This window comes from Taudactylus pleione, unplaced genomic scaffold (assembly GCF_031769625.1).
Source record: "Taudactylus pleione unplaced genomic scaffold, aTauple2 ptg000634l, whole genome shotgun sequence".
NCBI classification, from domain to species: domain Eukaryota; kingdom Metazoa; phylum Chordata; class Amphibia; order Anura; family Myobatrachidae; genus Taudactylus; species Taudactylus pleione.
In genome coordinates, this window is record NW_028285036.1 from 4,287,983 (window position 1) to 4,311,178 (window position 23,196).

A 23,196-nucleotide genomic window follows, 5' to 3' on the forward strand; every position below is an offset into this window, starting at 1 on the left:
TGCTGTTCTAGCCTTTATATCCTGATTCTCTGCTCTCAGTATCTGTATGGGAAGTTACACAGTACCACGCCTCTTGCTGTTCTAGCCTTTATATCCTGATTCCCTGCTCTCAGTATCTGTATGGGAAGTTACACAGTATCACATATCTTATTGTTCTAGTCTTTATATCCTGATTCTCTGCTCTCAGTATCTGTATGGGAAGTTACACAGTACCACACCTCTTGTTCTAGTCTTTATATCCTGATTCCCTTCCCTCAGTATCTGTATGGGAAGTTACACAGTACCACACCTCTTATTGTTCTAGCCTTTATATCCTGATTCCCTGCTCTCAGTATCTGTATGGGAAGTTACACAGTACCACACCTCTTATTGTTCTAGCCTTTATATCCTGATTCCCTTCTCTCAGTATCTGTATGGGAAGTTACACAGTACCACGCCTCTTGCTGTTCTAGCCTTTATATCCTGATTCCCTGCTCTCAGTATCTGTATGGGAAGTGACACAGTTCCACGCCTCTTGCTGTTCTAGCCTTTATATCCTGATTCCCTGCTCTCAGTATCTGTATGGGAAGTTACACAGTACCATGCCTCTTGTTCTAGCCTTTTATATCCTGATTCCCTGCTCTCAGTATTTGTATGGGAAGTGACACAGTACCACGCCTCTTACTGTTCTAGCCTTTATATCCTGATTCCCTGCCCTCAGTATGTGTCTGTGCATAACTGCACAATGTAACTTTACATTCTGATAGCTGGGCTCATTACTCTGTCATGTTGCTCATCAGGTGTTGGTAAGTGCGCAGTACCACTTCTGAATGTCCTTTTCACTGTTCCTTTTTTAAACAGCATTTAAACCTAGTTCTAAGCATGCATCATATCCTTTCGCTATCCTCCTATAAATCAGTCAGCGCTCTCCCCAGAAATTTTTTCCAGCCGGGTGGGGGCCTTCGCAATAAAAAAATGTTTTAAACCCTGACATTATGATTTTAAACTTGAAATAACATTTTATATATTAATTTTCCTCTTCTTGTTAGGGGCCCAGTCGTCTGATTATGAAAAAGCTGCAAAGTTTTTTAGGATCTGGTCCTTTTTATACAGCTCCCAGATACTGTCCCCACTTTCAGGCTCCCAAAGTGCCGGGCGGTAGGCGGTTTCTTGCCGGTTGGTGCACCCGCCAAAAACAGCCTGTGGAGAACACTTGTCAGTATCTCCTTTTCAAAATCCCTCTGGAGGGCAGACGTATGAGCTTGTTATGGGAGGTCAGAGGAAGGAGATGGAGGGGAGTTTCATTGACCTGTATGTTGGTGTTTAGAGTGCAACACGTGACTGACTGTGATTTGTGTGTGGGAAGGCTCATCTAAGCAGGTCACCTGCCGTATGCTGTCTTTATCTAGCAAGTCCAGCCTCCTACCCTACTGGCCATAGAAATTTCCCCTAGAGGCTTTGATACCGCAGCGTAACCAAACCACAGAGTATCAACGTAATCCACTTTCCTATAGAATTCACTGCGGTCAATTGATATTTCTCCGTAATGTGGGACCCATTGCCTCTTTGGGGCACTAATATATGTGTGTGTATGTGTGTGTGTGTATTATAAAATTTGTACACAATTACCAAAAAGTACTGTGACACTTTGATCATGGTCCCTATGACCAGCTTAAAGTATTGTTCTGCCTCGTGTAATATCTGATGGAACGTTTGGTGTATGAGAATGGGGGGCGGGGGGTTTACACGCCCCCAATAGTGCCTGAGATCAGGGCACCCTTATCCCAAAAACAAATCAGGGCTCCACATATCTCTCCTGCGGAGTCTCCTCCTCGCTGGTCCATCCTGATTAGATCCATGTCTCTCCCTACAAGGCTGTATTTATATTTCTCGGCTAACCTAATCCAAACACGTTTTTACGAGGAGCTTAAGGTGCTGAATATAAAGCCTGGCGCGTACAACTGTCATCTGAGCAGTGAGCACAGCCTGCCCGCCGCCGCCGAGTGTTAGACGCTGGCCATCAGCCACTAAAGGCGTCCTACTGCCTGGGGCTTCCACCATCAGATAACTTTAATGTATTGTTTTGTACTTGCCAGTGTTTCACAACATATACTACGTGCATTGATTTATATCTAGTGTTCTGTGCCTTTTGCCCATGTATTTATAGCATGCGCAACAAAAATCCACCTCCCCACTCAGTTTCACCTTACGGTTGGTGGGGGGTAGATATGGTTTATTAGCTTCGTAGAATACTCAGTACTGGGGCTTCCTGCTTGTGGCAACTTAAACTCCTAAATGAAGACCGTTGGAAACTGATTCAAACTGTCGCTTTATTAATTACTTGTTACATTTATTTGCAGGTACCACCGTCGGGACGCTGCAGAATGATGAACGACGCAAGTGACATGTTAGCCGCGGCCTTGGAGCAGATGGACGGGATCATAGCTGGTGAGTCTTGGCACGGCCGTGGCTGCTTATATGATTCATCTTTCGCTTGACCTGTTAATACATTAGGATTTATTATTAAATGTTTCATTATTTGAAACAAAACGGTGTGTCACATTGGTAATTGTAGCGGCCCACTAATCCCCTCTGATAGGGAGCGGCAGATCACCGGAACTGTGTAGGGGGGGTATTGTGGCGCCTGGAATTCTGCGAGGGGAGCAGATAATACATAACTTTACTAACACTTTGACATGGAAAGAGCGGGCCGGAAGCTATTGAGAGAATACAAAGCAGGAAGATCGCTGCAGCATTGCAGGAACAGAGATATTATCTAAGGGCCCGATTCAGACCCGCTCGCTAGGCTGCTTTCGCTTGTAGGTGCCGATGGTTCGCATTCTACGCATCGCAGTGCGCAAACTACTCCAGGCTAACGGGAAGCATTCGCTCGCTGCGCATAGACTTCTCGCTAGACTGAGTGACAGGACAAGCCGTTTGTGGGTGGTAACAGGTTGGTCGATGGAAACGGGGGAGTGGAGGTGCGAACGCAGGCGTGTCTGTGCGTCTCAACGCAGTTTAAGAGGCGTGCATAATTAACATAGAGCGCCATAGTACACGTCACTTGGTTGGTTTTCACACTGAAACACTCGCAGTGCTTGCGGCAGGGTATGGTCAACCACAAGCGCTGCGATCGCATCCCATGGTACTCGATGGTACACTTCCTGGCGATGACGCGCATTAGTGGGCGTCTTAAGACAGGCTGGTGGACGTCTGCATACACACCGCGATCGCACACCAAGACATAGTGGGCGTGCTAATGTCTTGCCGTGCGATCGCCTGCCTTTGCTGAATTTGCATACACTGGGTGCAAGCGTACGCATCTAGCGAGCGGGTCTGAATGGAGCCCTAAGCTCACAATGAGCAACTTTTTGCCCTACGGACAATTCATTTGCTTATTACGGTGTCATACTTTTTGGAAATCATTGCTTCTAGGGTACCCTCCTCCTCCTTGGCAGAGTGCTGGGGCTCCCCGTCATTCACCATCCCAGATACCCACGTTTTTCTTGCTTGGAAATCTCTGAAACGCATTATGTCCTGAGTGTGCTCTACTTTTACTAATGATTCTGCATAAAAGCTATCCAAGGCCGGACCATCATTAGGTTATTGCGTTCTGCATCCGGAGCACGAAAATGTCAGAGCAGGGTCTAAATCTGTCCGAATCCTAATCCTGCTAAAAGCCTTTAGTATACCTATACCTCCCGGCATTGGTAAATTAGGCCAAACCCAAATGCACCCAAACCGTGTACATGATGCTTGGTCAGTCTATACTATGCTGATTCCACCTGCAGCTGAATGCTTCCTGTTACTTAACACATGATACCTCCAATACTGCTTCTCCTAAACCGAGGTGCATTCTCTTTATGGTAATTGGTGCATTCATAGAGCTTTGATCTCTATTTTTAAAATAGTCATTGTGGGCTCCCTAGTTTGGTGGCAGAACAAATCCGAGACCCTGGACAGTTTGCATCCAAAGGCCTATTATGTAACAAAGGCAGCGACCATGGATTTTTAATCTTCTGTAGGGATCAGCGATTTCAGGTTCAATTAATATTCCATTTAACAACTGGTGTACACAATGGGTTTACGACGCGTCCGATCTCTACAACTGGAGCCGTTTATACAGTAAGATCGCACTTTCGATGTGGGTGGATCTCCCGGTAATATCAGTGAATAAAAAGACAAATCCAGAAACCTAGGTGAACTGATGTTTGGTCAGTCCATAAAATCCGCTCTGTATATGATGGTTTTAGGAACTTCTTCTGCTTCGTGCTGTTAATTTATTTTCAATAGTTTAAGTTATAGGCAAAGAAGCTTTGCGAGTTGTATTCATGGACATTTCTTGATTTATTTTGTTTTATTACGTTCTTTCATTGCCTGTTGTGTCGTCATACAGCCTGCCCTAAATCTCCATCGTCTCTCTGCAGGCTCCAAGGCGCTGGAGTATTCAAATGGCATATTCGATTGTCAGTCGCCGACCTCGCCTTTCATGGGGAGCTTACGCGTCCTCCATCTCATCGAGGACTTGCGAGGCATGCTGGAGATGATGGACACGGACGAGAGAGAAGGCCTGAGGTGCCAAGTGCCGGATTCCACCGCCCATGACCTGGTGGAGTGGCTGCAGAATGAGATGGTGGTAAGATATCTCCTAAGCGAGCCGCGCACGATGGGGCAGGCATCTCACAGACCCTGGGTGTTAGGTTCCAGAAGTCTCTGTGCGACTTTATTTAAACAATAGGTCGACTCTGTCAGGGATGGTATATTTTTATTTATTACCAGTTATTTATATAGAACACACATATTCCGCAGCGCTGTACAAAGAATTTTCATCCATTCACATCTGTCCCTGCCCCAGTGGAGCTTACAATCTATATTCCCTATCACATGCTCACACACATACACACTAGGGGTAATTTTGTTAGGAGCCAATTAACCTACCAGTATATTTTTGGAGTGTGGGAGGAAACCGGAGCACCCGGAGGAAACCCACGCAAGCACAGGGAGAATATACAAACTCCACACAGTTAGGGCCGTAGTGGGTATCGAACCAATGACCTCAGTGCTGTGAGGCAGTAATGCTAACCATTACACCATCTATATAAACGTTCCCTGGGATCCGCATGCAGTGAAGTTTGTGCCAGCTCGTACTTTCGCCTCCAACGCCCCCAACAAGCCGTTGCCAAAACATGTTATTGAATGAACAATAGTCTATACTTTAAACAAACCCTTAAAAGAGATACTTAAAGAGCTCCACCCAAAATGATTTCAGTCATAGCCCCACCCAAAAATCACCACTTTATTCTGGTTGGTCAATAATCTGTGATCGTCTTATTTACCTGACGGGCTTTTCAAAGGGGTCCAGCAATGATCTTCTGTGTGCTGCTACTGATGCCTGATGAGATTGGACAGCGGTGTTGTCGATGCCCCTCCCCTTCATACAGTTGTGGAGCAAAACACATACTACAGTTCTCCTGATTTACACTTAGAGAAAATATAAAATGCATCGATAAGATAAGACTTTGCCCTCACCTCCTCCACTCTCTGTGCTCTCTCGTCCTTGCGCACTTCGACTTTTAACCATGTCTCCATCCTCTGGTAGGCTGTCAGCAGACGCACTCCCTTGTGGTATCGTTACAGACTGTTGCCGCAGTACAGCGAGGAAGTGGGTGCCGACAAATTAAATTTGATTTTGGATGATTATAAAATAATAAAGTGATATTAATATATGTATAAACGGGATGTAGTTTATATGCCGGCGGACGGGATGCTGGCAATCGGAATCCTGCCAACCGGCAAAGTGCAGACGCCGATATGCTAAAGGGGATCAGGATATCGGCATCGCGACCGCCTGAATCCTGAATGAAGGTTCCTGGTAAGTATCAGCACGTCAGCCGGGGATGGGGGGGGTGTTAGGTTTAGGGACCCCCGGGGAGAGGGTTAAGGTTAGGCACCACCGGGGAAAGGTTAGGCGCCCCTCGGGGAGGGTTATGTTTAGGGTACGGGAAGGGGGGGTTAGGGTTAGGCACCACTAAGGGAGGGGTTAGGGGGGTGGGGAGGTGAGGGATATAGGTACTTACCAGCCTCGGCCGGGATCTTCAATAGTCGTGTCCCCTCCCACAAACGGTACTTCCTGTCAATCAATCTGCGATGGGTTTGCATAGTCACTGCGATCGCAGTGGCCGGTTCGCACACTGCGATGCATGCGCAGTACGCAACAATCAGCTGTTTGCGTGCGTAATCGCAGTTGCGATCGCTAGTGAATCTGGCCCACAGTGAGCACTCTACTACCATTATATGGGGGGGGGGTATTCTCCTATTAGCGCTATAATATCTACAACGGTCCGGAAGATAGATAACTTTGTGTAGATATATAAAAGGTGCCTTTATACAGACACTGTGAGGCTGTAACAAGCGGTAAATTGAAGCCTATTTTGTTGCAGTGCTCTTGAAAGAGAGCTCACTGCTCAACGCGTTTCTCATTCTTGGCTGCAGCAGATGCTGAATCTGTGATGGGTTGAAGTGGGACATGTTTGGGACAGATCCGCAAAGCACCGAGTATTGGGTCACGTCATCATCATTACCCCAGAGTCTTCTCACAACATATTAGTAATGAGAAAAAGATTACATTTAAAAAGTAAAAGACGCCTCCTGTGGTAACTATCAGTGCGTCACGTCCGGTCGCACAATACGTTCATTGACTCCGACTGTATAAACAAACAAACTAGGGGGGGGGGGTCACCTGTTTATTTTCGTAAACTTAAATGTAAATACCCCTCTGTGAGGTCTGCGATAAGCGGTTTGGATAAAGTGGGAATTACTGAGGACTAAGGACTGTACGGCGTAAATCAGACGCTGTATATATACAGGTATATATGCATTACAGACAAATCCTGGCTAATTTTCTACTCTGGGCCAATCAGCTCAAACTCGGCCGACTTTTAAAGTGCCCCTGTTGTTTTTATACCCCGTTGTGGCTGGACCAATATCCATGAGATCGCAGCCGATCGCACCGATAAGTAGCTATGACATCACATGGTGTCTTTTATCTCCATGAGGTCACAGGTTCCTAACGAATGGCTAGGCGACATTCTCACGACTGTTGGCTTAGTGCACAATATGGCTGCTTCCGCTGTGCAAAGCCAATGGTGCAACTTTCAACTTAGATCACCAGACTTATTGATGTAATAAGCGTCTGTCTGTACAAGTCCCCACGTGTATTTTGTCCTGAGATTATCCCCACATCGAGTGTTCTCCATGTTTTCTGGGCGAGACAAGCCGCAGCAAGCCAGTCACGTTTTTGATTGTGGCTCAGACTGATTTTTAAGGAATATTAATTATGGGGCTTGTTTATTGCAGACACTGAAAGCTTGGCACTTTATTCCCCCCTCCTCATTTATTTCTAGTCCTCCTAATTCCACATCTGAGTCTTGCACCAATTATCTTATAACCGTCAGAACTGCTGATCGCTGCATTTTAATTATCACATCCTAGTGCTGACACAGAACCACGTTCGGCAAACGGGGAATTTGTTTTTTTATTCCGCTGAGCGTGCCAAGTTTCACTGGGAGACGGGGCTGCGACTCGCGCGGAGGTTCGGGCTCTCGATCTCTGATGCTGTAAATTGTTCTCTATAAATAACTTTTTTTTTTTTTTTTTTTAAACGCGTTAACAGACGCCTATTTTTAATTTTTTTTTAAATTCACCTTCGTTTATGCACAAAAGATCAGCATTTCCTTCCTTCTGATCACAGCCCAGCCTGGCGTCTCATGTACATATTAAAGCTTTTGTTAATATTTACGTGGTTGCTGGAGAATTCGCCATCCAGCGCATTCGAAGAGATGACACGTGGCGGAACAGTTACAGATATGTCCACTTGCATCTTTGCCATTTGTGCGGCAAATCGCGCCACATATGACGCTAGTCGCACGCCCGCGGACTGGTACACGTGCTGCGTTCGCACTTGCGATCCATAGCATTGCATCGCACGGCTTGGTGTACCGTGTCGCACACAGCCGCGGCAATTTGCATGGCGCGATGCGTGCACATGTGTGCACACGCAAACAAGTGATCCTCTAGATAATGTCCTGTTTTTAGATTTATAGGTTTTTCTAGCTCAGGGTTACACACTGAGAGTGTCCAGGTCAGGAGTAGCAGAATCTAGCTTTATGTATGTAGGTGTGTTTCAATAGGGCAAGTCAGCTGCTTCTTATAAACATTTTGTTGGTGGCAGTGTGTGTTTTATATTTTTTACGATGAAAGTTTGCGTTATGTAGTGTCCTGTCTGCGCTTAGTTCTTGTCTTCCGGATGTTTTCTGGTCTGCAGCCTGTGTCATAGTCCTTCCTAGGTGGGGGTTTGGGCAGTGGGACATTACGGGACACATTCAGTGGAGGACGCGCTGCCGATGTACCCCCCATTGTGTCCATGCAGAGTGGCAGTTATAATCTCAGGCGCATGCAGGGAGAAGCGTATTACAGATGTTGTGGGCGATGACAGGGGCGTCTTCGCGAACGCACCAAGATGGTCCGTCTTATGGGGAGTGTTGCCGGGGTGTCGGTGGTGATGCTCGACCGCTCACCTATAGGAGGCCATAATACACGGATGCAGAAACTGCAACTGCCATAGGCCTATTGCAAGTTACGATGGTGTCACCAATGGTTGCGTATAAGGACGCACCAATCGATATTACAGCGTGTACGGACGCTGACAGTGGGCATCTCAGTCCTTTCACATTCGGACACAGAGGTATACAAGAAAAGGGCCTGTAGCGGCATTTGCGTAAAGTCGCAGACGAGCGACGGCCGATAGATGCAGCCGCGTGTTTCTGCGCTCACCACTGAATAAGGCGCTATATGCATTGTGCATAGTAATGGAATTAAAGTCCTCCGCCAGTAATTGCCGGCTTTTGCCTTGAGATGGCAGAATTCACATCGGTAATTTTTTTAAGTGCTCAAATCTAATATTTTTGTCATGATTGAGTATTGCGTAAAAAAATAATGCTTGAGGGCAATCGCTGAAGAAGACTACTTTGTAAGTTAAAACAACAAAAAACTTCGACTTCAATTCATTGTAAAATTTGCTGTATATTTGTTTACTGCAAAAACTCATTTACCCTGTTTGCAATCTGGGCCCCTGTAATCAGAGCATTTCGGCTCTGGGAAGCTAAAAAGACTTCTGAAAACCTCAGGGACCCGTGGTGGCAGCCTGGTCCTCCTGACAGATCCGTCCAGAGAAGATTCACAAATCACAGGGTGAATATTTTCAGCCAGCAGGAAAACATCTGGTGACCATTAGGATATTTATTCTAGCACCCTGCACCTGTCACAACCCTCTTTCCTGCCTGTGGTGCCGCTCTCTACTCTGGTGCTTCTAGCACACTCAGCTGATGCAAGAAACTGCTGAGATACAGACCAGTGTGTGCTAGAAGCACCAGAGCAGAGAGGGACACCCCTGGCAGGAAAAAGGAACTGCATGGGGTGTGACAGATGCAGGGTGCTAGTTTGAACACTAGATATTGGCCTCTTTGCCCACTCAGCGCTGGCTAGTCACCCGGACATGCCTTATGCCCACCTTGAGGACACATAGTACTTTCCATGAGTTCTGAATCACATGGGCTGATAACTGGGAAGATGCCGCCATACCTTTTATTTTATATCAAAAATAGATATATTCTTCTTTGTAGCTTACACAGGAATATTATACAGTTTGTAAAAGAGCAGGGAACGTACTGCTCAACCCTAACCTAAATGGGCTATAGCCACTGTATCCTCTCCGGCGGGCACGATCCTGGACCAGTCTAACAAGAGTAGCCTGAGCGGAGTAGAAGGTAGAACGGGAACTAGGTGACTGGGCACCCTCTTTTAAGCTCAGCCCGGTTCCCACGGTGGTGTGGCCTCAACAGGGGCTGACATTAGAATACTATTTCCTTCTAGAGTTGGGTACCTGCTTAACAAAAGATGGATTTTGAACCTTCCCCAAGTTCCTGTATCAACAGGCCTCATGCAGAGAAGAAGATGGCCAGCACTTCTGGCCTGTTATGGCGTCCACTAGCGGAGGAATTTTCTGCACTGCTTCTGTGGGTGTCCCCGGGTGCCATGGAGAACATCGCACTTTTAGAGGGGATTGTAGAGTTCCCTGTACAACCCACCAGGCGACATTTAGGAACATAACTTAGTCCACTCTAACATGCAGCAATCTCCATACATACACAGAAGTCCAGCTTCATATTAAGTCCTGGACGAGATGGGATACCAGACTGGGCAACCCTTTATTATCGATATACTGGGCACCCCGCTCTGACGCAGGGACGTCAGCGGAATTTTGTGGCAAGAGGGCCTCCAGGTTGGAGTAATGGGGAGACCTTGGGGTCTCTAGGACCGATATTTAGGTATCACAGGGAGATCCCTCTACAATATAGGTGGGTGTGTGGGGCAAGCTGCAAAGTCTACAGGTGGACCGTCCCTTTAAGGCTGAATGTCCCATCATGCAGTGATGAATGGGTTGTAATTTCTGTTAGGGGCAAGTTGTCTGAACATTAGACGTAAATTACCACTGCTGAATATATTGGACCTGCCTATGCTGAGTCGCAGTATACTGTGTGTGTGTATATAGGGCAGTAAGCTGTACTCAGACAAAAGGAACTACAAGCACTCGAGATGTTTATGTGTCACTTTCAGAGAAGGGGCCGTCTGAGTGTTTTATGATCTCTGCTTGTGTTTTGTGGAGGTGAGTCACAAAGACAGGCCTGATTGATGGTGTTAGGGGGAAGAGGTAGAGTCAGAATTGGAGGGTATGATAAGTTTACTTTCTTCTGTCACTTCACCTGTGCACTGCTCTGATCTACCTCACCTGTGCTCTGCTCCAATTTACTACACCTGTGCTCCTCACCTGTACGCTGCTGTGATCTACCTCACCTGGGCTCCTCACCTGTGCACTGCTCTGATCTACCTCACCTGTGCTCTGCTCCAATTTACTTCACCTGTGCTCCTCACCTGTACGCTGCTGTGATCTACCTCACCTGGGCTCCTCACCTGTGCACTGCTCTGATCTACCTCAACTGTGCTCCTCTCCTGTATGCTGCTGCGATCTACCTCACCTGTGCTACTCACCAGTGCTCCTCACCTGTACGCTGCTGTGATTTACCTCAACTGTGCTCCTCTCCTGTACGCTGCACTGATCTACTTCACCTGTGCTACTCAACTGTGCTCTGTACCGATCAACCTCACCAGTGCTCCTCACCTATACACTGCACCGTTCTACAATGCCTCCATTCCTTACCTGTCTTCTGGGTTGACCTACCTCACCTGTACACAGCAGGGATCAGTCTGTGCACCTCACCTGTACACAGCAGGGATCAGTCTGTGCTCCTCGCCAGGATTTATATTACTATGGCAACTACCTTATTAAGGAATGAATGTCTGGACAAGACGTGTCTATGTTATTACTAACCTGTGAGGTGGTCCCTCTGCTTCCCACCTGTCTGTGGCCAGAGGAATTCCTGAATACTGAGATATTTTGGTTTCTTCTCCTGCTCGTCACCTGGATGGGTTCATCTGCAAGTCCCAGCCGGGCTCAGTAACTGCGGGAAAATTGTGGTAACGTCATCTTTGCAAAACTATTATATACAGTGAATTATGACTGGTTTCTGGTCTTAGTGATTTTAGCAAAAAAAAAACCAGTGGTTGGTTGGTTTATTTTTTTGTCATGTATTTACGATGCTTACAATTTCCCGCCCACAATTGGATTCACCCCTTAGCGTATACAACAGCGTGGTGCTATATATAATATAGTGAGTGTGGGTTTTTGAGTCCGTAAGCTCACGGTGGCAGACAGATGTGAGGGATGATGAGAGTCCCTAATGAACGGCAGGATGATCCCCGTCTTGAAGTCAGGCTGCTCCTGCTATGCAGCAGCTTCTGTCTCCGCACAGGGTGTTTATATTACAAGGCACAGCCAGCCCTGCGATCTATCTGCTGGCGTCCTGAACTCACAATAGAAATCTGTGCAAGCTGGGGGTCGGGCTCCGCACGGTCTGCCTGCTTTGGTTGGGGGCTCTGGATTTTATCGCAGCTTCAATAAACATTTCTACAGAATCTCGGAAATTCACCTAAAATTTCCTAGTTATTAAACTGTTAGCATTAATTGTAACCAGACACCAACACTAGAGATATTTATCCATTCTATCTGTTGTTTGGTCATTTTGCATTAGGGAAACCTTGCCGACAGTACACATGGGCTATTTAAGAAATTGATGGAAGGACATTAGAGCGTTGCACTCAGTAAGGGTTTTGCTCATATTTTAACATCTTTGCCATAAAATGGATATTGCTCTTGGCTTTCAGCACTTTTTTTCTTTCTCCTGAACGAGTTTTTATAAATATGTCTGTTCACCAAACCACTACCCCCGTTCCCTGTTCCCTCTCCACCCCTCCCTCACCGTGTCCATTATTCGATCTCTGCCCCAAAGCTGCTGGTCCCCAAGGCTGCTGCCTCTTCCTGCTCCCTAGTCCCAGCTCGGATTCTTTTCCATTGTATGTGTGTGTGGTACATTTTATTCTCTTTTAAATTCCAGCTAACACGTTTTTAAAAGGGTTGTACTGCTGAGTGCAAATAGCTTATATAGGTAAAATGTATATTCCAGTGTTATTTATTTTCTTGACAGAGGTGAAAGTATTAGATCAGTGCGTTTTTGTGTTGAGAATGCGGGGTACACTTAGCATAACATCCCCTGTATTACTCATTATACAAATCACCCCACTGCCGCAGGGTAATGGTGGCTTCGGCTGTCCGTTCACCTTACTGCGCCTGTTTCAGGTTCCAACGCGGCACTGGCTCCTTCAGCGCTTACCCAGTGTTAGTGTTTTTCTAGATGTGTGATCTTCACTGTCATCAACAGAAACATGACCTCTAAAGCGGAGGATTAGTGTCGTGTCTTTAATCTGTCCCCAATAAAGGCCATCGCCACCAGTTTTACTGGCTGTGTGTCCTGGTGACGCCTCGTTTAGTCTACAGCTGTGGTGCGTCTTCAGTTTGCTTCCTGTAGGGTAATAAATGGATTTGGTTTTTGTGACATTCTGCCCCCCTCCTTGCTTTCAGATGCCCCCCACACCCATGGGTGACTGCTAGACCCCCTAATCAGTGGCTGCCTCCATCAGTTTGGAATCAGTTGACCAATTGATCGCTAATGGAGTTTGGGGATTGGTCAGTTTGGGCCGATTCTGCGTTGCAGGCAAATCGGAATGCTGACGGATCTCTTGGCAAACTGAGCGTGCGTCGCAGCCTGCGTACAGAACTTGGAGCAATTCTGAGTGAAACTGAGTCAGCAGCTCCTGAAATACGACTGTCTGGGCGCTAGTGGATGGCAACGAGGCGTTTGCACTTACAAGAAGCGCCCCTTGGGGGGTGTAGACTGAGGGTGGGCTATTCCGAGGTACGCGTATGCAGACATTTGTCTGATTTTCTATGGGGTTGGTGCAAATGCTGATAATAGCGATGGCGGCTTCTCTCGCAACCGAGGGCGTCACGAACACATAGATGCGCCCGGCTCCGAATGCTGACGGATGTTTGCGCGGAAAGCAGGCCACATTGCAACCGAACTACAGGCGGTTGAGAACGAGGCTCTTTGGGGGAGGAGGAATTAGATTGTGCGCAGAGTGGCGCAATTTTATCCCGCGCGCATATTGACAAGTTACGGTAGTGCCGACTCACGCGTTTTTCCTTGCACCTCTATGGGGTGCAAGGAAAAACTTGCGATGCCGGTGGATGTGATCTGCTTTCCTGCAACAGCCCATCGCGCCAGATGCCGGGGAATTTGACCCCCCACCCCTTTTTTTTTTTCCTCCACCGTGTCCGTGTTATGAGTATTAATGCTGTGTGGATAGCTTGTTATAATCCTTCTCACGCTCTCTGTGTGCTAGGTAGCAGCGCTATGTAATGAGCCTATGTTTGCGATTCACAGCTGTTGCACGTGGTTAAACATTACACCCGTCTAGTTAGTGGATGGCTCCGCCGGTGATGCGCCTGTCACTAATTGACCATCTGCCTATGGGAATTGTCTGCACCGTGCAGCAGATGACATCCTCGTGTGTCTGTGTAATCTCTCTCTCTTTCCATTTACTCTACCTTTGCGATGTTTGCTTAGGTCGAAGACGTTGCTTAATGGGTGTTTATTTAACTGGGGAGTAGGGTGACCTGGACAGGGCCGACTCAAATTCTCCTGCACGTTGCAAAATTAGAACAGTAATGGTTAAAGGAAATACTAAAGGGTTAAAAATATTTTAAATAGTCTCTCGTCCTCCCTACTAGTAAAATCATGGAGAGAAGGGGAGGGGGGGGGGGGTCACGTCTCCAGGACACTCAGGGGTGTGGGAGACTCACCCCGCAAGTTTCTAATTTACACTATCCTGCGTTGGTGAATGTGTCGGTGTAAGCCGATTGGACGAAATCTGTGAATCATATAGTTTGAGCCCTTCCCTTATTAATCATTTTAATTATTGCTATAATTCTTTTCAGATTTTTTTTTTTCCCTCACGTTTCTTAAGTGTAAAACGTTTTTGACCCCCTTGATTAAATGTATGGAACGCCTCAGCTAAATGCAGGTAACCAGGTTTTGCATCAGTAGCTGAATACAAGCACTTATGTCCGTCATATTGTGTTGCGTTGCTCTGGTAGAGGTGTAGCAGTGTGTATCGGGAGCATACCTCCTGTATGGGAGCCCCGTAGTATTCCCCAACAGGGACAATATCACATGTAACGTCACTGCAGAGCAGACTCCGGTTCCAAACACTCGCTGCCCTTCCTGTCTTGCAGGTTAATGGTCACATCTCTGGGACAGGTGACATCTACCAGGAGAGGCTGTCTCGTCTGGAGAATGACAAGGAGTCGTTAGTACTACAGGTAGGTGTGTGTGTGTGTGGAGAGAGTTGTGTATAGCACAAGCTATATTTTAAGAGTGGCTCCTCTGCCTAATTCGTACTGTGGGCCTGATTCAGAGCCGGACGCTATTTGCGCTCGCTCGTGCAGAAAAAAGGGGTGGCTATTCAAATGAACCATTCGCTCTTTGCGGTATGTTCACACCTCTAGGTCTGAACGAGCGAACAAAACATGCGGTAGTTTTTGGAAGAATACGCCCCCTTGCCGCTCGCATCTTACGTCATGTCCGCTATTAGATTAATCGAGTACATCGACCAGCGTATGAACTGCTCGCTATTCTTGTGGTTGGTTTTTCCTACCGCAATCTTGCGAGCAGTTCTGACTATAAAATAACCCAGTGACGTGGTCAATGACGCTGCTGTATTAATTATGCACACCCATAAAACGCCCGTTTTGACCTTTAAGCACTCCTGCGTTCTGAATTCCACTCCCCGTTTTCAAGCACCTTCCGCTGTTACCACCCACATACGCCTCCTCCTGTCACTCAAAATAGCAGGCATTCGCTGTTTAGCGAACAAACGATTTTCGGCCGCACTGACTGGTTCGCGCATGCGTATTATGATCCGTACGCATGCGCAGTTGTGCAAACATCGCTCTGAACGAACGAGCGGCCGCTTACGAGCGGCTCTGAATCAGGCCCTGTGTTCTATGACACCCGATGCAAGCCATGCATCCAGGGATCACTGCAATACACAGCAAGCCCTGTTGCATGGTCTGAATATCCATTGGGAGAGGCCTTACCTGAAAGTGACTTCTCCTGACTCGGAGGTGTTTAGTTGTATCTCACTCTGCAGGTGTTTAAAGCTCTCCCCTTCTTTCATGTCTGTCAGTGAAAAGTGCCTGTATAGCAATTCACGTACTAAAGCCGAACACCCTATCCTTGCACTGTTGAGCCCCGATTAATAGGAAACAGTCTGCCTGCAGATTGGATTCTATCTCGCCACTTGGCCGGTATTGTGCGCGCAGTTCAACACGGACGGTTACGCAAATATCTTTTCCCCCGAAGGGACTGTTCCTGTCTAGAAGATTCTTACGTGCGTGATCTATAGGTGGCGGTTAATTCGGGAACGTTGCTTTACTGTGCAGGTGAGCGTCCTGACTGACCAGGTGGAAGCGCAGGGCGAGAAGATCCGGGACCTTGAATTCTGCCTGGAGGAACACCGAGAGAAGCTAAATGCAACCGAGGAAATGTTACAGCAGGTGAGAGAGCGTTCTTATTATATTATTACGCTGAGAGACTAGCTGTGTACTGGCTTATGTCTCCCATGCCCTTGTTACTGTGGCTTTCCAGTTGTTGTTAAACTACAAGTCCCAGCATGCCTTGGTAGCTCTTTACTGCTAGAACTTGTCCAAGCCTGGTTTATACCCAGGTGTTTGTGTTCTAAACAATTCAGAAGTCTGGTTTTCACCGCTGGGAAAATGTAACTACCAGAGACAACCTGCTGGTACCACATTCCTGTGGGGGGCACAGTGGTCAGCATTGTCCCCTCACAGCTCCATGGTCAGTGGTTCCGCTCTAACCAGGACTCTATATCTGTGTGGATTGTAGGGAATTTAGACTGATGTGAATGACAAATAATCTATGTACAGCATTGTGTAATATGATCAGCGCTATATATATATATATATATATATATATATATATATATATATATATATAAATATACAGTAATTTCAGATGACTCTTCTAGAATTGTCTATGTATAAAACAGTGTATAATATTTAGATCAGCTCCGACTACTGTTTCCTTTGTGTGTGGCTGGCCGTACAGTTACTAGAGGCGTATACATACGGGAAGCCGGGCGGACGCAATGCCGACCGCTGGCTCCCAGACTACTAAATCCCGGCGAGGGTTAAAAGACAGGCGTTTACATCTAGACGTCTGTCATTTTACAGACGCCGGGAGACCGGCGCACGGCATCCCGATCGAAGGGATGCCGGGCGCGGTCAGCCGCAGGTTTTAGCTTTAGGGCTCGAGGGGGGGACTTAGGGATAGGCACCCCCCGGGAGGTTAGAGTTAGGCTTAGGCTAGGGGAAGGGGCGTTAGCGTTAGGCACCCCCCGGGGGGGGGGGGGTTAGGGTTAGGCTAGGGGAAGGGGAGCTAGCGTTAGGCACCCCCCCGGGGGGGGTTAGGGTTAGGCTAGGGGAAGGGGAGCTAGCGTTAGGCACCCCCCGTATGGGAGGTTAGGGTTAGGCACCCCCTGGGGGTCTTAGGTTTAGGGTGCGGGGAAGGGGGGGTTATGTTTAGACACTTAGAGGGGGATTAGGGTTAGGTACGGGGGGGAGGTAAGGGTTAGGCACCCCCCCGAGAGGTTAGGTTTAGGCACCCCCCCCCCCCCCCCCCGAGGGACTTCGGTTTAGGCGGCGGGGAAGGGGGGGTTATGTTTAGGCAGCGGGGACGGGGGATTAGGGTTAGGCACGGGGGGGGGAGGTTAGGGTTAGGCACCTTAAAGGAGGGTTAGGGGGGGGAAACTTTCCCTGAACTTCCTGAGGGCATTCCTGAGGTTAGGAGCAGCCCGAGGGGGGGGGGGGAATCCTGAATGCAATAGTGGCGACCACTCCACCAGCTCCATCACATCTTCAGCACAGAGCCCTAAGTCCAGCGGAAACGGGAGAAAAACCTGAGACTGCAGTCACTTGAGCTGCTGCGGTATCCACTAGTCCTGCCCCATTTTAAAAATCCACCAATCAACGCAAGATATTTTTATTTCTTATTTTTGTGTTGTGTCTATTCCTCGCTGCAGAGCATGATAGAGATAAAAAATATTCATGTATCTACGTCTATTGAAATGTATCGGAGAGACTGCGCGTCCTCTTAGAGTTCTGCATAAAGGTCTCGTGTGGTCGAGGACAGAGAGATACTTGGCCTGTTCATGTGCCCCGAGGTGACTGACGAAACTATCTGCTGCTAAATTTCACTCTGTTTTGCCTCTTTTTTTTTTTTTTTTCTTGTCGTATCCTAGGAGTTATTAAGTAGAACGTCTCTGGAAACGCAGAAACTAGACCTAATGGCGGAGATCTCCACTCTGAAACTGAAGCTGACGGCGGTAGAGAAGGATCAGGGCGACTTTGAAGACCGATACAAAGACACAGAGGTAGGAGGAACATAGGAGATATTCTTTATTGGTTTGAACACCGAGGGGCTGATCATTGAGTAATACGTCACACCTGCTGCCAGTGTACCCATCTCCCCCCATATTGTGGAGCTGGGCATATTACAGGCCGAAGTAATAGTTATGAGGCCTCTACCTATTTATTCATTGGGAACTTGGGACTTCGCTGGGACACACGGCACAGAGTGATGTCACATGTTCGCAGTGCGTTGATAGGCTCCGCCCATAGTATGGCTTCCTCCACGTAAGCAGCCGATAGACATTACAGGACATGAGCAGCTGGTACAGTTAAGCTTTTTCCCTAAACAAACAAGACTGTATTTCCAATGTGAGAGTTTAGACAAGTGCGCCTGAAAAATGGGCGTGGTCTAAAGTGTCCTATTTAACAAATGTTTTTGTGAGTAGCGTCTTACGGTATTTTTTTGGAACCCAATTGAACGCATTTTATTTATTTTGGTAAAAGTGCCACTTTCAGCATCATTATTTAAAAAATAAATACTTTGTAGATAATTCAGTTCGGTGGAATGGTCGCAAATCGCATCTATCTCCATCGCAAGTTTATCCTCATACCTCATAGAAGTGGTCAGGAACACTTGCGATGTAGGGGCTACCGTGACGGGCATTACTTGTGCGGAGCCGGAAATGGCGGTGAACGCCCATTGGCAGATTGCCAGTAATTGAATGCCCCCCTCTTTGCCTTGTACGTACAGTCAGCATTTATATGGTTCAGCTTTTATTCTCTTGTGTTAGTATGCTACCGGGGTGAGAAGTGAGGCTGTAAAGGAGAGAGAGCAGGTTTTCCGGATACGCCGTGCGCCTCTTCTGTCTCTCTGTCCTGACTCTTTCAATCTTTCCCTCTCTCTTCCTCCCTTCTCTGTTTCTTCTCTGCTCCAGTCTCTCCATACGGTTATAGCAGAGTTAAGGCATCAGATGGAGAAACTGGAGGTGGAACTGGCGCTGTTTCAAGACAAGAGGTTACAGTACGGCGATCAAGAGGTGACGTGATGCTCGCTCCGGCCGTGGCATGGGTCTCTCCGGCCGTGGCATGGGCCAGGAGACTATAGCGAGCCTTAAACTCACAGCATGTTCATGTACCTCTGTCCTGTATTTAACATAAATACACATTAATAATTGTCCATTTTTCTGCTCTTAGTTGTGACTAACCGGGGGGGAGGGGGAACGTAAATATCTGCCACCTCCTGTTTCTGCTCATTCCTTTGTGATCTGGCCTTAGTCCAAATGGTTTCATAACCTGCTCTCCCGGTGTTACAGTGCCCACCAAGGCCACGTTCCGTTATAGTATATAACAACATTATATAGAAATCATTGTGAGAGCATTAACGCACATGAATAAAATAGCCGGAGGCTCTGGGAGGAGAGAAGGGGATTATGATACGGAGACCAGAAGAATGGCAGTCTACTGAAAGGTGAACTCTGCCAGCGGACTTCACCAAAATAGATCTAGTCCTAAGTGTTACGTACAGTGCCGGAATGAGACGGATGGCTCCGCCCAGACATGTTTCCTCCCCGGGTGGCACGCCTACCACGTTAGGCGTTAGTACAGGAGGAATATGTGCTGTACGGTTAATCATTCAAAGCTTTTACTGTACATATTTATTGGGGACGAGTCCACGGCTCCGGGATCCCTCCGTGGCGCACAGCCCGCTGCCCGGCCAGGGTTATGTGTCTCAGTGACACTCTGTGCCCAGGGGTAGCTGAGGATGATCCATACAAAGTGCATGGCTGGCCCTTCATTATGTTATCACTTTCTCCCCTCTGTCTGCTTAATATAACACGATTTCATTACCACGACGAGGACGTACAGTGTTAGCGTGCTCCAAAACATACAAACGTCAACATGTTTTATTGGTTTGTTTGCTGACCAATGTATATTTTATCTTCCTAGCAACTGGGTGATATGGATTACAGGAAAGATACTGGGTGCAGATATGTATTGTGTATATAAGGGGCCCTAAGATGGGCTATATAGGATAGCGCTAGGTATCTCTAACTCCTCTCAAACTCCTTGCTGCACAGAATCCTCTATATGAGTGTATCACTTACAGTCTCCTAGGTAACAGAAATACTTTGTATAGATTGAATTTGCGCGGCGTGGCCGGTGATGTCACTGCAAGTCGGGTGTTTTAGTCTTTGGCTTTAGTGAGATGCGGCTTTACTCTAAGCTACTGTGGGAAAGCGGGGGGAGGGGCCGAGCAATGGGAGTGTAATGAGATGATTGTTTATTCCCAGATCTGTATGTAATAGGTGACCTGGTACCATGGGGCCTATCCTAGGTACTGAAGTTTTTTTGTATTTCCTGTCTCCGCAGGGTTTGGTGCAGGAGATGAATGAACTGCGACTCCGAGTGTTGGAAATGGAGAATGACCGCACGCAGTATGAGAAGAAACTCAAATCCACCAAGGTAAATGAATACAATTCTCTCTGTCATGCTGCGAATATGCCATAGAGCGTAGCCAGTTGCGAGTTAAATTAATATTCATGATGTTGCAGCCTATCAATTCACTAGGAATCGGTGACATCACTGAGAGTGCAGCCTATCCATTTACTTAGGAATCAGTGACATCACTAAGAAAGCAGCCTATCCCCTCAGTAGGATCCAGTGACATCACTGAGAATGCACCTTATTCATTCACTAGGAACCGTGACATCACTGATAGTGCAGCCTATCCATTTACTAGGAACAAGTGACATCACAGAGTGCAGCCTATCCAGTCACTAGGAACCAGTGACATCACTGAGAATGCCACCTATCTATTCACTAGGAACCAGTGACATCACTGAGAATGCATCCTATCCATTCACTAGGAACCAGTGACATAACTAAGAAAGCAGCCTATCCCCTCAGTAGGATCCAGTGACATCACTGACAATGCAGCCTATCCACTCAGTAGGATCCAGTGACATCACTGAGAGTGCAGCCTATCCATTAGCTAGGAACCAGTGACATCACTGAGAGTGCACCCTTTCCATTCACTATGATCCAGTGACATCACTGACAATGCAGCCTATCCACTCAGTAGGATCCAGTGACATCACTGAGAGTGCAGCCTATCCATTAGCTAGGAACCAGTGACATCACTGAGAGTGCACCCTTTCCATTCACTATGATCCAGTGATATCACTGAGAATGCAACCTATCTACTCACTAGGAACCAGTGACATCACTGACAGGCAGCCTGTCCAGCCACCATGTGTATCCTCTGTAGTCTTATAAAATTATCTGGAGGAGCTACCAAACTTCTCTCTGTAGAAACAGATGTGTGTGAGTCTACTTGGCGGTCTCATCCTGTGCCGTGCTTTCTCTCATTGCTCTCTCTGTCACCAGTCTTTAATGGCCAAGCTTTCTAGCATGAAAATCAAAGTGGGTCAGATGCAGTATGAGAAGCAGCGGAAGGAATATAAATGCCAAACTCTAAAGGTGCAGTACAGCCGGCATTGCCTGAAGCCTGATCTCTGTCCGATGATTTTTACGGCCTTGCGGTTTGTACATCTGGGCATGTTTGCTTGTTGTTCTCTGCTGGTGGCGAGGTGCCGCCCCTGGCAGACCGTGCCACCCCCCCTCCCTGTCCGCCTTCATCATCCTTTGTGTTCTGACAGCCAGAGGTTGTGCTAGGTGAGACCAATCAGCATAAACAGGAACATTTGGGGGAAACGGATTTAAAGTGGAAAATAAACTGCATATATGAGGCGCTCGCTCCTTCATGCCGCCGTGGGAAATACTTTTATAGTGACTGATATTAATTTTACAATCTCTGCTTTAGCTGGCCGGAGCGGCTTACCCAGGAAGTAGGTGGGTCTGAGCTGTATATACTGAGCGCAAAGGAGAATATGTAACATAAATACTTTAAATATTTTATTTATTTTTTTTATTTATTTATTTTTTGTATTTATTTGAGACACTAATAAAATGTTTTCAAAAAAATATTAAATTTTTTTAAAATGTGATATATATTTAAAGGATAAAAAATAAATCTAAATCCTCAGCGCAGGTCAGATCTCCTGTGTCATCATAACAGTGACTCGGAAAGTTGGATTTTGGTGGAAGGCTTGTGGATAAATGTGACAGCGTGCAGTAGTTAACTTCTAAATAAGTTTGACTCAAATGCACAATTGATAAAAAAAATTTTTTTTTTTTTTTTTAACCAAACAGCCTACAGGATAATTATGTTTTCACTGGTTTTAAAATTAAGATATACTCAAGGCTATTACTTAGCAAATTGTAGGGGGTTATGAGATCTCTGCTTTTAACCCTTGTAGTGAAGAGATGACCTCTTCCTAGCACCATCGCTGTGTGACGTCATGGTCCGGTTATGGAAGGCATGCTCGCTTGTGTTCATTTTAGTTTGTTTGCTTGTTTTTGTTTTTGAATTCTTTTTATTTGTAACAACTTGTTGACATGTGCTATATTTGGGATTTATAATAAGCCGTTACTAAATATCATTATTATTGCATATGTTAACCGAGAGTAGTTGGAGGTTTGCACAGCATTATTGCGTTCTAACTTGCAGCAGGTGGCCTCGAGCTGACTGCTGCGGGTTAGTTCAGATTTACACCTTGCCCGTGAATTTACCACGCAGCAACTTTTGTAATCTGCCGCTCCTCAACGTGTTTAAGCCCAGTATGCCAATGATATATAAGGCAAAACACGCTGGTAAATATACCCTCTTGTTACTATGCATGAGTGTTTGTGTGTGTGTGTGTGTGTGTGTACATGTATGTATATACTGTATGTTGTGTTTGCGTGTGTATAAATCAATCTGTGTGTATGTATGTATATATATATATATATATATATATATATATATATAAAATTTATAGGCTAGCACCTCTTTCTTTTGATGACTCAGTTATTTTATATTTATGATGCTTTGTTTTTTTTCTTTTAAGAGTAAAACCATTCTCGGTGGGATTGCTGTGGAGGGGGTGGGCTAATAGTGGGGTACATCCAGTTTTATTTGGGAGTTTATTGTGGATTGTCAGATAACAATTTGGGCTATTTTGGGATCCTAGAGTATATTTGAGAGATGAATGTGGGATTATAGTGTAACGTGGGGGCCATTGTGTCTACGTGGGAATGAAATAGGGTTACAAGAGCCACTGTGGGTCTAAGGAGGGGACGAGCTGAGGCAGTAGGGTGCTAATTGGGATATGGCT

At 46.6% G+C, this 23,196-nt stretch overlaps 1 protein-coding gene across 17 annotated transcripts in view; it reads left to right on the forward strand.

The window, feature by feature from the left end:
* The window catches only part of PPFIBP1 (PPFIB scaffold protein 1), a 111,495-nt gene that overhangs the window by 49,432 nt on the left and 38,867 nt on the right, over positions 1-23,196 (forward strand). For 7 of the 17 annotated variants that reach the window (XM_088454826.1, XM_088454828.1, XM_088454831.1 and 4 more), the window contains exons 2-9: positions 2,340-2,427; positions 4,407-4,615; positions 14,786-14,872; positions 15,995-16,108; positions 17,872-18,003; positions 18,916-19,017; positions 20,351-20,443; positions 21,368-21,460. In XM_088454826.1, coding sequence (XP_088310952.1) covers positions 2,364-2,427; positions 4,407-4,615; positions 14,786-14,872; positions 15,995-16,108; positions 17,872-18,003; positions 18,916-19,017; positions 20,351-20,443; positions 21,368-21,460 — 894 coding nt within the window. In that variant the 5' untranslated portion in view covers positions 2,340-2,363. The remainder of the gene's footprint in view (positions 1-2,339; positions 2,428-4,406; positions 4,616-14,785; positions 14,873-15,994; positions 16,109-17,871; positions 18,004-18,915; positions 19,018-20,350; positions 20,444-21,367; positions 21,461-23,196) is intronic. The other 10 variants (XM_088454837.1, XM_088454838.1, XM_088454840.1 and 7 more) reach the window with 3 other exon arrangements.